The sequence below is a fragment of the Chroicocephalus ridibundus genome, chromosome 19 (assembly GCF_963924245.1).
Source record: "Chroicocephalus ridibundus chromosome 19, bChrRid1.1, whole genome shotgun sequence".
Lineage (NCBI taxonomy): Eukaryota > Metazoa > Chordata > Aves > Charadriiformes > Laridae > Chroicocephalus > Chroicocephalus ridibundus.
Genome location: NC_086302.1, coordinates 8875607 through 8891436, shown reverse-complemented (window position 1 = coordinate 8891436; position 15830 = coordinate 8875607). Strand labels below are relative to the sequence as shown.

The window sequence follows — 15830 nt, the reverse complement described above, 5'->3', positions numbered from 1 at the left end:
GGAACGCGTCCAGGCGGGTTTGGAAATGTCTCCAGAGACGGAGACTCCCCCACCTCTCTGGGCAGCCTGTGCCAGGGCTCTGCCACCCTTAAAGTAAAGAAGTTTTTCCTCATGTTTAGGTGGAATTCCCTGTGGTCCAGCTCATGCCCATTCGCCCTTGTCTACAGCAGTCTGTTACAACGGCATGTTCCTAACATGTTACACAGGCAACGAATTTGCAGTGCTCAGACCATGGCAGTTTGCATGGCTTACTACAAAAATGCCCTCCAATTGCTCTTCACGCCTCAAAACTAGCATTGCTGAGCTGCAACAAAGATTTGTCGCTATGGCATAAAGAAATTCCTCCCAAAGCACAAGAGCACCGAGTTAAGGTTTTACTTACCTTTGCCATGACTTCTGGATCAGGTTCCTCTACTGGATCAGCCCATTCCACTGTCACAACGTTTCCCCAGACTTTTACTTTCCCACTCATCAGGCGGCGGCGAGCTTGTGCTGCTGACTTGTGATCCTCATATTCCAAGAAGCAGAATCCTCGATTCTTCTTTTTATCATCAGGTTGATGATACAAGATTACATCCACCAAACCCTCTGAAAAAACAGGTCTTTAGTATCAAAATTCAAAAGGAAGAAAAAAAATCTAGAGTCTACTCTAAAATGTCTTCACTTTTTGGTTTTTTTTGGTAATACACAGCCTTGAATTTAACTCCTGAAAGGGAGAGGGAGCACAAGAAAAGCAAAATAAAAGATATCGATCCAATTTGCCCAGAAACAGGTCACCCAGCATGTGAAATTTTCCAAAACAAACTTACCTCACAATTAGGCCCTGCAAAACATCAAGCTAAACAGTTCACACGGTGTAAGTTTTCTATATTTTGTTTTACCATTTTGACATTTTTGAAAAGCAGTCAGCATTAATACGTGGCATCTCCCCGCCTCCAGGGGAAGCTGAAAAGAATTTCTTCCACATCTCTCCAAAAAGAGGAGAGATAACTAAATGAATATTCACTTTCTGTTTTCACCATTTCCCTGAAGTACTTATAAATAGGAATCCTAAAAAAAGAAGCAGTAGGTTAAAACTATCCTACAGGAACAAGAGGCAGTGATCAAGACTTCAGTATCTTATTTAAAGCAGAAGCATCCTTCCAGTGGTGAGCTGACTTCTTTTCTTCCTACTTGCTGCATATACCGGGGAACAACATTGAAGAACTGGGACAGAAATTAACCTGTCATTAACTACTTCTACAGTAACATTCCCTCTAAACTGATTTAGTATTCCCTCCTCCCCATCATTCCTCAACTATACATTTTTTTGAGGCTCCCCGAAAGCTACACCGTTGTGAAAGCAGAATCTTACAAATACAGAGCCTTCAACAGGAAGCTAGAACAGGTAACAGACCTTCACTTTTTTCTGAGTTCATTTGTGCTGTTTCCATCTCAAATTGTAAACCTATGACATCATTCATTTAACGATCAGCAAAACAGACACTAATCCCTTTGCATTCCACCATAAAATGTAGCTGATACAGAAAATTTCTACCAGAAACAAACTTGGAATCCAACTTGGAAATAGTTTCAGTGACAGCTGAACACGTCTGTCAAACAACTGGACCTATAAAACAGAGGGACTGAATGGAATTTTGGGATCAGTGTGACAAACTCGTTAAGAAGGTCTTACCTGTGACTTTACTGAACTCTTCCAATATGTTTTCTTTAGTCTTATTCTTTGGAATTGACCCAACAAATAACCTGTTGTTTGCCACGGATATGCATACTCCAAGGTGCTTCCCAGGACGGATTTCATAGTTGTCACACTGAGAAAACAAAAAGCCATTCATTTGCTTCCTCCACAATGATGTGGATAACAAGATCCCTATAATCATGAAATCATCTATTTTCTTCATGATCTACTACTTTTATACATAGCATGTTGAACTCACATTGCAAGAGAATTGCTAGAACTGCAATATTTGGATCAACATTCACTTGGACAAACATTGCCAAGCTTAGGTTTTCCTTAGAAACTTTGGAAGTTCTGCTGAATGGAAAGCTAGCAAGAAACTGATGTACAAGGAACAACGTGTAAACAGACAGAAACTGCATGGGGTGAATTCATTCACCTACTGTTTATCTCGGACTTGAAAGATCTTTCTAGACAACTGGTGATGGCTCCCTGTGCTGGAACTCAGTGTCAGTCATTGCTGCTGTTTTTCATAAGCATTCAAGATTACTATAGCGATTATTTTTACACAGCGTTATAGATACTATGAGCTCTTCCACTTTACTGTGACAGCTTTTAAACACTGAGCATATTTGCTGTGAGATACTCAAAAGTCCAAATCAATGTGTGATCTTGTCCCCACCACAGGGATTTTTTTTGACCTTGTAAACGCTAAGACTCTACAAATTTTACTGTTAAGTTTTAAACCTTCCCATTAAAAAAAAAAATTAGCCCACTGCTTCATGCTTCTGCCCACACTGGGATTACAACACTAACACTCCCAATAGGTCTTCAAAGGTACGAGAGTTCAACCTTAAAAAAAAAAAAAGAAAGAATTCAAGATAGACATCACCTTTGTTTTCGGTAGGATTTTCAAACACAAGCTAAGCGGATGGATGTTTGATCATCAGCCAGCTTCTGAAAGTCTCATGCAATTCTTTAAAAGCAAGTTTTCAGCCATTTTTACCCTAGCTAAGACATAGTCATACAGACGACAGAGTAATACCTTCAGTAAACTTCTTCATACTCAAGAACAACTTGAGCAATGTTCAGGTACCACAGGCTATCAAACAAGATCACTTTAAGGAAGACAAAACCATCTCAGAATGTAGTTTCAAATACAACAGTGATTCGTAACATAGTAAAACTGAGTTTGAGTGCCATGAACTTAATCTGAGTCTGCTTTTCAAATTACATTTTATCCCACAAAGCCATTTTACCTACAACCATAACCATTTCACCTGCAAACACAAGCAGAAGGCCCACCTGGTGTAGAGAAACCAAGACTTCAAAATTTCAAGTTCATTTTCTGAATGAACCTCAACTTTGCCATCAAGGTTTAATTATCTCCAAAATTTAGCATGTGTCTGCCCCATTTTCCTTTCCCCAGTAGTCTCTGGAAAATATTTCACCTGAATACAAGCCTGGCTCCGTTACTGAATAATGGTAGGGTGGAGGCGGTAGGGGGAAGGAAATCCAGATATCAGACTTAAGTAATATATTCACACAAATTCACTTATTCGGTGCCATATCCAGCGTATGGAGGCCAGTCTTCCAAAAATGGCACATCACTTGCTAAATCTCCTGTCACTTCAGCATCTTCCCTTTCATCTCCCTCAATCAGCAAAAAATTCAAGTAACGCCTCTGAGCAACTTCAACTTGGTCAAAAAAAGAAACAAGTTTCAAAACAATTTTTCCTTCATAAGTTACAGTAACTCACATCCACCAACTTCAATCACCAAAATCCAGAAGCAATCAATTGCAAAAACCTATTTTGTGCATCTCCCTCAGGAAACATCTAAGTAGGCTCTAGAAAGGAAAAACAGCCTAAGTAGGGACGTGCAATTCCTAACCTGGAAAAGCCTAACCTAACAACTGCAACTATTTCTAAGTACATGAAAATATTTGAGGGAAAAAACAGTGGAACATTTAGACGCAATGACTCCTTCTGAAGCCCTTCAATGCAACAGAATCACTTCTTGAGTTTCTCTAGGTTTCAGGGTTGGTTTGTTTTCACCCAGCTTAACTAGATGTTTAGGGTTTTCCCCCCTTCTTCATGCAGGATCAGATGAATTCTGCTCAGGCAAATGAGACAAAGCATTTCACCTGTTTAGGTTCAAAGTACAAGCAGTATTTCACAGCCATATCCAAAACCTTGAGAGATACACATTGGTGTGCCTGATTCTACTTCTTCCTCTCAGGCAGAGGCAAGGCCCAATGAACCAGGGCATGAATCAGACTGCTGTCTCTTCTTAACTCGCTAGGGATTGCTGTGTCCTTTCCCAAAATGACTAGATGTAGGCCAAGCCAGATTTCCATGTACTGAGCTGACTGCATGACTGCCACTGGAAAGAGCTAAAGGCCACTGTGAACCATAAAGAGCACCAAGTCAGAGACCTCCTCCACAGCAGCAGCAAAACAAAGAATCTCTAATTAGCTCTTTACAGTAGGAAGGGTGATAAAACTTAAACACAGTGAAGCTTAAAGAACTTACTTTCCAGTTGTAATCAGTATGCTCTTACTATAATTGCCCAAGTACCTCCAGCAGACTGCAGCATGCTAGAGTAGACTACAGTCCTAGGAGCATTATTTGTATGTACTAAATCAAATCAGGAGGCAATTTTTAAGAAAGTAAAATTTTGAGTCTGTCAATGGATGCTCTAATCAAACACTTCAAAGACTTCATTATCTAAGAGATTACCAACACGTTTGTTGTCTACATTATCTTGTCCAGTCTGAAAATAAGTTACTTACCAGTTTGACTGCTTCCTGCGCTGCATCTTTACTACAAAAGGTAATGAAAGCATAACCTCTGTTTTGACCAGAAAGAGGATCCATCATGAGGCGTAGATCCCAAATTGGACCAGCCTTCTCAAAGAGTGGTACCAATTCATCTTCATACAAGTCTCGGGGAATCTTACCAACAAAAACCTAAAAAGGAAGGGACACTTAAACAAAGCTTTTTCAGAAATCCAAACTTACTTGTAATATTTGAAAGTTCCTGGGAAAGGAAGCACAGTGCAGCATAAACCATCACAGCAGAAATACGGTAGCCATCACTGCAGCCAACATTATCACATATCCTATTAACTCTTCTAAGCCTCCCACTGTTAGTACTAGGTTTTACATATGGAAAACCTGTTTTTGCTATTTATATTGAAGAGGTTATAAACTTCCAACACTAAAGAGGTAAATGGTTCTTACCTGCTTATAATTTTGGCAATTGAAAACAAAGACCTTACAGACTACGTAGTTAAGTATCCTGTATTAAAGCAGGCCAAGCACTTCCTAGCTCTTGCAGTATTTTCAAATCATTCTGTAGCCCAATCTTCATTAGAAAGCTACAGAGATGGAAAAAAGTCTACAAAAATCCTTAAATTACCCAATAAATGTTTTCCACTGTATATATATATACTGTAATCTCATTTCTAGTCTGTATTTGTTTTAGCTTCTACCAACTGAATGTTCTTCTATTTCCCTGAAAAAACATGGAGTCCTCACATTTTTGGTTCTTACACAGAGTGACAACAATAAACTTTGGTCTCAAAATATCTGAATTGCTAATACAAGCAAAGCATTCCTAACGCCCATTAAGATCAAATTGTATTTATTTTACTTCAAATATTTTTTGTAGTAAAAAAAAAAAAAACCACACACCAAAACAAAAAACAGGAGGAGTCAACCTTTTCCCTCTAGGCAGGGCCTTGCCAGAGTCATATCTAGTACTGAAGGCTGCGCAGATAATTCCCAAAGTAAAGACACTCAGAATGCCCATGTAAGCATTAATACAAACAAATCCACAAGGGGAGCGTGATGACTGATTTTTTTTTTTTTTTTAAATGTGGAACACAAATTATTTTCCTCCAAAGGAAAGCTAGCGCCTTTAGATATTTCTTTATGCTGTACAGATATTCCTGAAATTCAGTTTCCAGAACATTTCTTTCTCTTAGCTTAGCTTCCCTCAGTTCAGTGTGAATGCCAATCGATCATGGTTTATTTGCTATTGGGGGAAAAAAAGGAACAGATTTATTATACTGAGTGGAAATTCAATGGCAGAGCCAACAGGCTTTCCCCTCATCGCCCCAAAAAGCCCATTGTCTTTACCTAGAAGATTTCATTCCAAAACCCATGCACAGTTCTTAAAGACAAAAAACTGATACCATCATGGAAATGCACAAGACAGGAACTCCACTTGCTACCAAGACAGTGAAACCGTCACTTGAACTCTCCACAAACTGTAACTGTTTCTAAGTCAGTCAAATGTAAAAGTCCACATTAAATTCTTTGTTTCAGCTGCCCACGTTTCCAGCAGAAACTGAAGTGACACACCAGAACAGACTTGAGAAAGTCTGAGAAAAAACCCTAATCCAAATACAAAGTCTACTTTCCCAGCTATTTAGCAAAGATTTACCATCCTGAAAGCTTCTGTTTCCTCCTTTCTTTCCAGTCTCTTCGGCTCACTCTCTACAAACTTTAGACCACCGACAATTCCACAAGACTGCTATTACAGTTCAGTTCAGGTAATACACTCTAGGAGCTAGTATGAGAAACAGAATTAAGGATTTAATTTGAATACATTCATATCTCACCTATATGCTAGAGTAAATTCCATTTATAACAGAAGGACAAGGTAACTCTGTGGGAGTAATTCACATCTAAGTGAATTTGCTTTGAGCATGTAAACTTAATACATTAATGAACTACAAGATCAATACTAGACATGACAAACACAGGGTGAACATCCTGCAAGGGTCAGAAGAAACATCTGCAATAACTTTGGTTCAGATATGTTGATAAGCTTGAATAAAGTTGCTGAAATACCAAAGAACGTAAACATCACATGTCTTGTTTCATTTTTTTTTAGTTCCACAACAGAAGTACCGTGGAAAAACTTTGGAAACTGGTATTATCAGTGAAACATGTAAGAGAACGTGTCGAAGTAGAATGCAACTGAATCATGTCCGGGTTTTTGTTGGAAACACTGATCATCAGACTTACTTTTTCCAGTTTTGCTGCCTAAAGGACCTGTACAAAGCACTCGAGTACCCCACTGTTCTTCTTATTACTGTTTTAGAAAATTAATTATGAAAAGCCTTAACTAGAAAAAATTCAATTTCAGTTTCTTGAACTTCATTGAACATTATTGAGGGGTGCAATCCACTAGATGATGCGTCCTTCAGTTATTTCAACAGAGCCTCTTCTGTTGTCATCAAAAGCTAACAGAAGTGTACTGCAGCATTGCAAGAGCTTCCTCAAAACCTCTCTCCTTTTAACAGTGCTCTTCATGTGCTTTGCAGTCATTTTTTCCTAAATGCCAGATTTGAGTGTTAATTAGTGTAGGCCACACGACTGCTTCATCTCATCCAAATCTACAATCTTCACTAAAATGGAAGTGGAAAAACCTTTGAACCTCCACAGTTCTTCCAGTACAAAAGAGACATTCCATTTGCATATAAAAGCAGCACAAGCTTTGTCTAGTTCAACTCCTGCTGAGTTTATTATACCATTGCTTCTTAAGTTAGAGTTATTACAGTATCTGATCCTTCCCATTCAATTGATCATGGACAAAAGCAGGTTAAATTGCCCCAACATCTCCAGTAACATATCATTCTTCAGATTGCAAGTTAGTTTCACAACCCTTCTCCAGCTTTGTCAAAAATTCTGACCACGCACCCATAGAGGAGCAGATGCAATACCAACTTACCATTCACAGAGCTAAAAGCAATTTTGCATTTTTGATAACAATGTTCAAAGACTATGTTTATACTACTTACCCAGTAAATTTCAGCTCTTACAAGGACATGTAGCAATTCCTCCATTCTGCACAGTCTAAACATCTATTTAACCTTGCACATCATCTTAGCACATTACGGGCAAATAATATATTGACAGAATTTTCAAGTTTTTATTTCACATCACTGAAAAACACTGAAATAGAAGTCTCTCAAAACTTCAGGAATAGGACTGACTTTATCTGGAGACCCCTCAATAAAACTGAGACGATTCCAGCAATTAGTACAGATTTAAGTCAATTACTTTCTTCATGCTGGCTGTGTTGTGCTAGTTTTGAAAAGTGCTTTCCTCCTATCCCTGTTATAGTTGGGTAAAGGGCCAGTATTTTACAGCTACCAATGAAGCCTCCTGTTCTTCATACCATGCCTTAAACAGTATTCTATTCATTTGCACCAAAAAGTGAAGAATGGAAATCAAGTAACCCCCCAGTCACCTCCTTAATTTTTGGTTTAACATTAGTCTGGACAGGCCCTATGAATGTCAGATTTTTTTTAAGCTCCTCTAAAGAGGAAAAAAAAAAAAATCCTTCTGTTTCCCTGAATTTAACAACTACAAACTCCTCAATCAGCACACTGAAGATCAGGACTGAAAAATATATATTTTAACCTGTTTAGCAAATACAGCTCAACCTTATTACATACTACCCACAAATGCAGATACTACAGATATGATGTTGGATTTACCATCCATCAATATCCAACTGAAACACTGAATGCTTGTCTTGTTTGCATGAAAGCTTCTTCACCCCTGACTAGCATCGGACTTGTGACCAAAATTCCTTTTGTTCCTTACACACTTAAACTTGTCTTTGCTGAGACTGAATTGAATTAAATATTTATAACATTTTATTTCCTCGTCTTGTCTGAACTTAATTTCAAAAGTTATTGAAATTGCTGTGTAGATGTTACTACTGCTTACATGTCCTCCAATGTTGCTGAACAACTGGTGTATTTCAAACCACAATAAAACAACTGCAAGTAGTTTTGCGTAGAAAAAAAATGGAATTTAAGAATACCCCAAAAATGGCAGCATTGCTTGCACAGATACTCTAGTAAAATGATAAACTACAATTAGCATAGAGCAGGCATACCTAAGCAGAGCTTGATAAACTATGCAAATCATCAGTTACAAAAAAAAACCCAAAAACATCATGCAAAAGCATCAGTTATGTAAATCATCTTTCAGTTCAAGGACCCATTCCAATTATTTCCCCTTGCCAAGGAATTTATTTTTCTTCATGTAATATGAATATTTCCTTTAGAAATCATCCTTACTGCAATGCTTCTAAGCATCTTCTTGATGGTATACATAAAAGCTTCAGCATCTCAAAGAATGGAAAATAATCTATAACCTGAAAGATGTTCAAGAAGTTCATCATATTCTTAAATATAATCTGGTGGTTTATAAAAGAACCTCCGAAAGAACTTCTGTAACAAAGACTCGTCACAACAGCGTGACCGAGAGTACTCAAAGTGTTTAGAATAAACTACAAAACAACCTGCTAGAGACCAAAGCCTTGCAAATAGGTAAGCGAGGAATCTATAACCAAACTGAAGTTTGTGCAGATACACAGGTTGAATCATGTCCTTGAATCTCCCCACGTGCTTACTGACTACACCTTTGTCCCTTGCAAGAGGGAAAATAAATAAATAAATCTATTTTTAAAACCCTTCCAACCATTTTTAAGAACTGCTGGTGTAACAGGAGGTAAGAAAAAGCAGAGAAAACACATCTTAGAAATTTTAAGCAAAACAAAGGAGCACAGTACAAGCCCCTTGATGATAAGCAGTTATCAATGTTTGCAGATGCAAATGACAAAGCCAGTGGAAGGAGAGAAGGAAACACCCAAATAATTGCTTCCATTCTCATCCAATAAACACTCCCATAAGCGTCTCCAAGTATCAGCACCATGCGACCACACTATAAGCAAAATGCTTTACATTGGAGCAGCAGGTCCTTAAATAAAAGGAAAACTCAAATTTAACATCAAATTCTACTGCAATTATTTTCTCCTCCAAGCTTCTGCACAGCTGTAACTACTTTGTCTTTATTACATAATCACATTCCAAAAACGTCCAGCTGCTCTTAAAGCCCACCCACTTGAAAAAATACATTGGACAGCTTCACCAACATAATCCTTTCGGCAAAATAGTCACTGTGACAATTTGTGAACGTTCAACATGCTGAACATCCCTAAGATTATTTATCAATACTTTTGTTTTGCTGCACAATGTTCAAGTACATATTGAAAGAGAGTTAAAGCTACAGTTAACGGGTAATGAATTCCACTGTATGTTTTAAAAAGACAAATCAGTCAGCATACAAATATTTACAATCGAAAGATCTGATACATCTTGGGGGAAAAAAAGTCTACCTAGTATGAATCTTCCTGAAATCAGCAACAGTACTTGGGTATCCTTAAAAGCCAGAGGTTTGCTATTACTGACATCAGCGACAGTTCTGGCATCAACATATGTTAACTGGCACAAGCTCTGAGAGCTTCGGTATTACTTAAGTTTCAAACACAAAATATTACCTGCCACAATCCAAAGGGATACATCTCATTCTTTCATATTAGAAAAAGAGGCATTTACACTCCTTTATAACCACAACTATTGAGGAGAGAAGAGCAGTTCTCAAAATCTTAAGAAAAACAAACAAAAACAAACAAAAACAAACAATCCCCCCCACCCCCCCAAAATAAAACCAAGCTCCCCCCAGCCCACCCCCAACAAAACAAACCAACAAAAAAAACACCAAAAAAACCCCACCAAACCCAAAAAAACCTACCACACAAAACACCCACTTCATTCTGGGGGGGGGGGGAAGTGCCACAATAATCTCCAGTAACATGTGTTCAAACATGCTCTGCCTAGTCTACCAAATCATGCTGAAGTTCTTGATTACTATGCCTCAGAGCTCAAGAGCAAGAGCAAAAGACTACATTTAGTAAGGCATACACATTTCAGCGAGGTGTTCAGCATCTCCGACAGCCAAACCAAGCAGCATCTCTAAAGCCGTATTCAGTCTTTAAATCCTACTATATGCCAGCAATAAGTTAACTTGGTAGAGGTATGGTTTCTATAACTATTTGGCTGGGTTTTGCTACAGCCTCTAATGCTGATTCATGGGAGAAGCATTTATGTTCTTATCTTAAGGGAGTTTCCACAAGTTACCCATTCTAGCATGCTTCAAGAAACTTGAAAGTATAAAAACATACTCAGAATAGTATTAAAGCACAGCCAACTTTACAGCTTTCCTGTGATTTCCTAAAGAGGCTAACCACCACCGACAGGACAAAATACTTAAGATCAGTTGAGTATTTTCAGTCCTTAATAGAACAGAATAGTTCAGTTGGAAGGGACCTACAACGGGCAGGTAGTCCAACCGCACGACTACCACAGGGCTCACCAAAAGTTAAACCATGTTATTAAAGGCATTGTCCAAATGCTTCTTAAACCCTGATACGCTTGAGGCATCAACCACCTCCCCGGGAAGCCTGTTCCAGTGTGTGACCACCCTCTCAGTAAAGAAATACTTCCTAATGTCAAGTAAGTAAGAGTAAGACAGACTGATTGAGACACACAAACACAGAAGAATGTTTTCCTCTGCAATACTTTAAATTTTCACTTGTAATATAATTTTATTTTCAAGTATTTCTTTATCAGTTTGCACAAATACTCAAAATAACAGATTAGTCTGTATATACTAACCTCTGTTCCAATACCAGGCTGAACACCAGAGTATACAGTGTCGGGAGGAGGGCCCCCATATTTCCTCTGTCCTGTAGTTACATCCAAAGTGTAACCAGTCCTCTCTAGCAAAGCCTGAAAAAGAATTGTCACATTAGTTACGGGGGGAGCACAGTGGATTAAAATACTAAGAATTTTAAAACTGTCCTAAGATAAGCATTTCCTTATCTGCTCCTTGCCACATTTGGTAACAAGGTATACATGGACAAACAGAACTTACAAAAACCCCTATTATTTTGGGAGTTTACCACCACACACAGCAACACTTGTTTTACACTACAAGGTAACTGGAAAGAACTCATTTTTCTTCTCCCTTATTTTCAATTTTATATGTAGTAACCCAAGAATTCCAGAACACCAGGCAATTCTTTTCACCCACTCTGTACTTAAGTTTTTGCACAACAGAAGAGTTTCTTAACAGACTAATACCTTGTTGAAATGTCCGGTCAGTCTCAAAGTGATTTTATGAGTGCATAAAACTTTAATAGAAAAGGACCACTAGGACAATTCTTAAATACATATAAATATTTTTCATAGACCTTACATAACATTAAGTTCACACTTTTTGGCAATTGTGTAATCAGGAAGATCTGCATTTCAAAAAAGCACTCTCTCTTCTGGATCTCTGTCATATATTTCTTTAAAGCCAAGTGTGAAGATACTTATCCAGGTAGTATTGATGCTTTTTAAGTACATCCAAAATTACTTCAGTTTGCATACAGGTAATATACCAGGTAGTACAGAATAATCAGTATTTTCTAAATGTTACCTTAATCTTTGCTTCATCTGGTCCCTTCGTCGATTCCTGTACTTTGCTGCCTTGTTTCTCTCTTTGCCTGTAGGTCTTCATAACTCCACATAAAAATGCACTTTTGTTCTGTAGATACAATTTACAAAATAATTCAATTGTGCATATGAAAAGCCCTGTGAATCCACCGAATCTTACACACTCCATACCTTGAGGTCACTATATCAAGCCAATGCAATAAAGAAAGTGTCAAAAGAAACATTTTTGGAAATCCTTTAGAAAACATCCTTTATAAACATATAACAATGAACCAAATAAACTTGTCAGACTGAAAAAATCATCAGATTCCAGGTAGTATTTTTACCTTATTTTCTCAATAGCACACTCATTTTTGTTATCTGGGAGCTTTTGCTTTGCATTCAAATACCTACACATTTAAGGCAATTTTTAAAGGGCTTGTGATTTGGGTTTGAAATGTTAGAATACAGCAACATCAATGAATTTCTAAGTTACAACTCTCCTGCCAATAGTGCCAGAACACACTCCTGGAGCTCTCACCTTACCTGTACATGCGACAGGTCACTTTCTTTAAACTGCTGTAATACAGAGAGGGCTCCTTCTTCATTAAATTCCCTAAGAGCATCAATTGCTCTTTCATCAAGATCGACATAAGCTACCAACCCTAAAAGTTAAAGATAAAGAAGTTACAGATTTCTATTGAATTTCATAAAAACTAAGTACTATGCAGTTTGCTTTTAAAGTCAAAAAGTTACGTTCCATAGCAACAGAATTATACATTTAATATAATTACATACTCCTACACAAGTATATGAAAGAACATGAGTACAACAATGAAAAAAGTTAAATTAAAATGTATATACCTAAGTACTAACTGACGTGCAAGATTATACCTCACGTGTAACAGTTTTCTAACACTCAGGAATCCACTGTGCTGCATAAAAGCAGTATTACACACCAGCGTTTGAAACAGTGAACTCCGGCTCACTTCTAATAATTTGGATTTTGTTTGTTTGTCTTTCATTTTGAGTTTCACACTTCCTTCTCTTGAATGGAGCTGTTCTAGAGTAAGCTGACGTGAACATTACAGGTATCCTATACTTTGTGAAAAAGGAGCTACCTAACTGATGATCAAATACTTATGAAGCTCTAACCCACAAAATATAAGGAAGTAGAATGATTTGTTCACTCTTTTCTCCAACTTCAAAAAGCAAAAATCAGTGGACTTTCTGTATGTCTAATTTTTTTTTCTTTTTTACTCATTTTGTTGCTCTATGCAACTTCAAGAGCTAGAATTCAAAAAGGTATTATTTCGAGTCCTGCTATGTACCCGAAAAGGATAATGTTAATTTTACAGGTACAGACTCCCCCAAGAAACACTGGACCAGTTCTGAAGCACTTCTTCTGTTTAAGGATCTTTACGGGTTATTTCTTTCCTTTTGTAATGCACCTGCATTAAGCTGTGGAGCATGAGAAGTACAGACTAAGATTTGCACTTTTTAAACTACACAGCAAAATTTAGGACAGATACCAAGAACTCCACACACTTTGCAACAGCCAGATGTCCAAAATACACAGATTATTTAACCACTACTTGATTTCAAAAAATGCACAGTAGTGCCAAGCCCAAGGACTACATTTCAGAAGTGATCCTGCATATTGGAAGGCACCTGTATCTTTCATGTAAGAGCTCAGCAGATTAAAAATCCCAAAGTTCAACCCCAAATTTAGCTTGGGTGTCAAAAGTAGTTTGCTTCACTGACAAAACACCTGCACAATGCAAACATCTTCAGTGGCATTAAGGAAGTGTGAATAAATGTTTTCAGGTTACTCATGCAGTAGAATTATACTAGGTAGTCAAGTTCTGGGCTGGAAAGCTTTTAAGTCCCTTGAGAACTCCTCACAACACAACCTAACTGCAACACATGTTAGAGCCCCACAAGTTCCTCTGACCAGGCACTTATACCTCCTCTCAAACCATCAAGTGCACATCATCATGACCCACAGTTAGAAAGTGCATGTCTAAAGCCAATAAAAGCTGGTAAAGGCTTGATGAAAGCTCACTGTGAATGACTTCCAAAAGACATCATCCATGTGAGCCAGAGTATCATACTGAAGATTGGTAAGCTATTGTTTTTGAACTGCCTTCACTTCATCAGTGGAATTTTGACTTGTTTCAACAAAAACTGACATCTTGCCACCAAGGCATTCAAGATCAGCGCATAGAGCATTTCTACTGCTTCTTGTAAATCTGTTCATATAACACACTCCAAAGAGGAAAAGGAAGCCTCTGTCTATAGGACAAAATAATAAGGGGGTTACAAAAACAAACTAGAAAAACCTTTGTGTATTAAGAAACCTCTCTATCAGTTGCAGAGACCACTTGCTACCAGCAAGATATTACTCTATTTGCTAGATAGCTTAGTCCTCAACTTTGTTGAAAAGCAGTTAGTGTCAAACTGAACATTTCGGTGTAACAACCAACATGGATTAAACTGTCCACTCAGAACTAGAGAGAACAAAAAAATCCACAGGCAGACTCAATTCAAATGTAGTCCCAGGCAAGACAAGCTAGTTGCTTCTCTCACTAACTCACCTATCCAGCCTTTGAGTGTTTAAGAACCACTGTGAGGAGTTGACAGTAGAAAAGTAAAAGCAAAATGATGATTCGGATTTAAGAAAAAAAAAAAAGTACAGTTTAGTATGCTCAAACATACATCTTTATTTGACAACATCTAAGAAACTAGTGCTCTGTGCCCTAAAGCAACTAAGATATCACATACAACTCTAAGGATGTGTCAAGTAATTAGTCAATGTCAAACCCAATTTGCCTTTAGGGAAGTCAAAGTAGCAAAACATTCAGAGCTACACAGATCAAAAACAATGAATTTTTAAACCTTAATCTATAAAAATTTGAAAATGGTATGCCCTCACTTTCATAACCAGTCAGAAACAAGAAATGCATATTATACCTGTCTGAAATATTTCATCAAGTCTCTCTGCCACCTTCTGTGGGAGGCCTGCCTCTATCAGTGTCTTGTAGTGTTCTGTGTGAGTTACACTGGAAGTATCCATTGGTTCTTCCTCTTCTTTTAACTGTACCGCATTACCATTCACCTGATTAGCCATTTTATTATGCTGCTGGAAAAAATTCAGGAGCTATATTACAATAAGCCAGAAATAACTAGTTTGTAGGACAATGCATGATTTATCTAAACTAATTTGTATACATGCTGCAAATGACCTATATCAAAAGTTTTATTTAATACTTTTTGGATGCAGCTGACCTAAGTTTCAAAAGAAAGTACAACCCTTAATACTGTGGAAAATGTACATGGAAGAATTTACATAATTTTTTAAAAATGTACTTCATGTACATAACAATGTCTAAACTTTATCTGCTGATTGTCGGTAAGTTAACTGGTTACCATAGCAGCTAGAATATACGGGGATACGATAATAACATCCTTAAATGAAGAATCAGAAGAGCTAGTGCTATTTTCATTTCCCATTCCCCTACTTTTACAACAACCATTTAAAATTTAGTGAACACGTAACCCTGCAGGGTAGCTTAATGTATAAAAATGTCAATACTTGTTTGCTAATTTTCATTTTCTTGGCTTGTTGCCATGTCTTCCTTCAAACCCAATATGCTGCGCACAAGCCAAACACTTTCTTATGATACTGTCAGAACTCAGTAAGGATAGAAACATTGCACTCTAATGCACATTATAATTTGAAGCTGCAACTGAACTGTTTCCACACTTTCAGTTTTACTCAAATAGAAGCTCTAGAAATCAC

General features: G+C 37.6%; 1 protein-coding gene across 19 annotated transcripts in view; it reads right to left on the bottom strand.

Moving 5' to 3' along the window:
• Positions 1-15830, bottom strand: part of HNRNPR (heterogeneous nuclear ribonucleoprotein R) — a 47896-nt gene that overhangs the window by 26157 nt on the left and 5909 nt on the right. For 16 of the 19 annotated variants that reach the window (XM_063355983.1, XM_063355987.1, XM_063355993.1 and 13 more), the window contains exons 2-8: positions 15002-15170; positions 12575-12693; positions 12033-12140; positions 11225-11338; positions 4473-4649; positions 1676-1811; positions 383-588 (exon numbers count right to left, since the gene is read on the bottom strand). In XM_063355983.1, coding sequence (XP_063212053.1) covers positions 383-588; positions 1676-1811; positions 4473-4649; positions 11225-11338; positions 12033-12140; positions 12575-12693; positions 15002-15170 — 1029 coding nt within the window. The remainder of the gene's footprint in view (positions 1-382; positions 589-1675; positions 1812-4472; positions 4650-11224; positions 11339-12032; positions 12141-12574; positions 12694-15001; positions 15171-15830) is intronic. The other 3 variants (XM_063355999.1, XM_063356002.1, XM_063356000.1) reach the window with 3 other exon arrangements.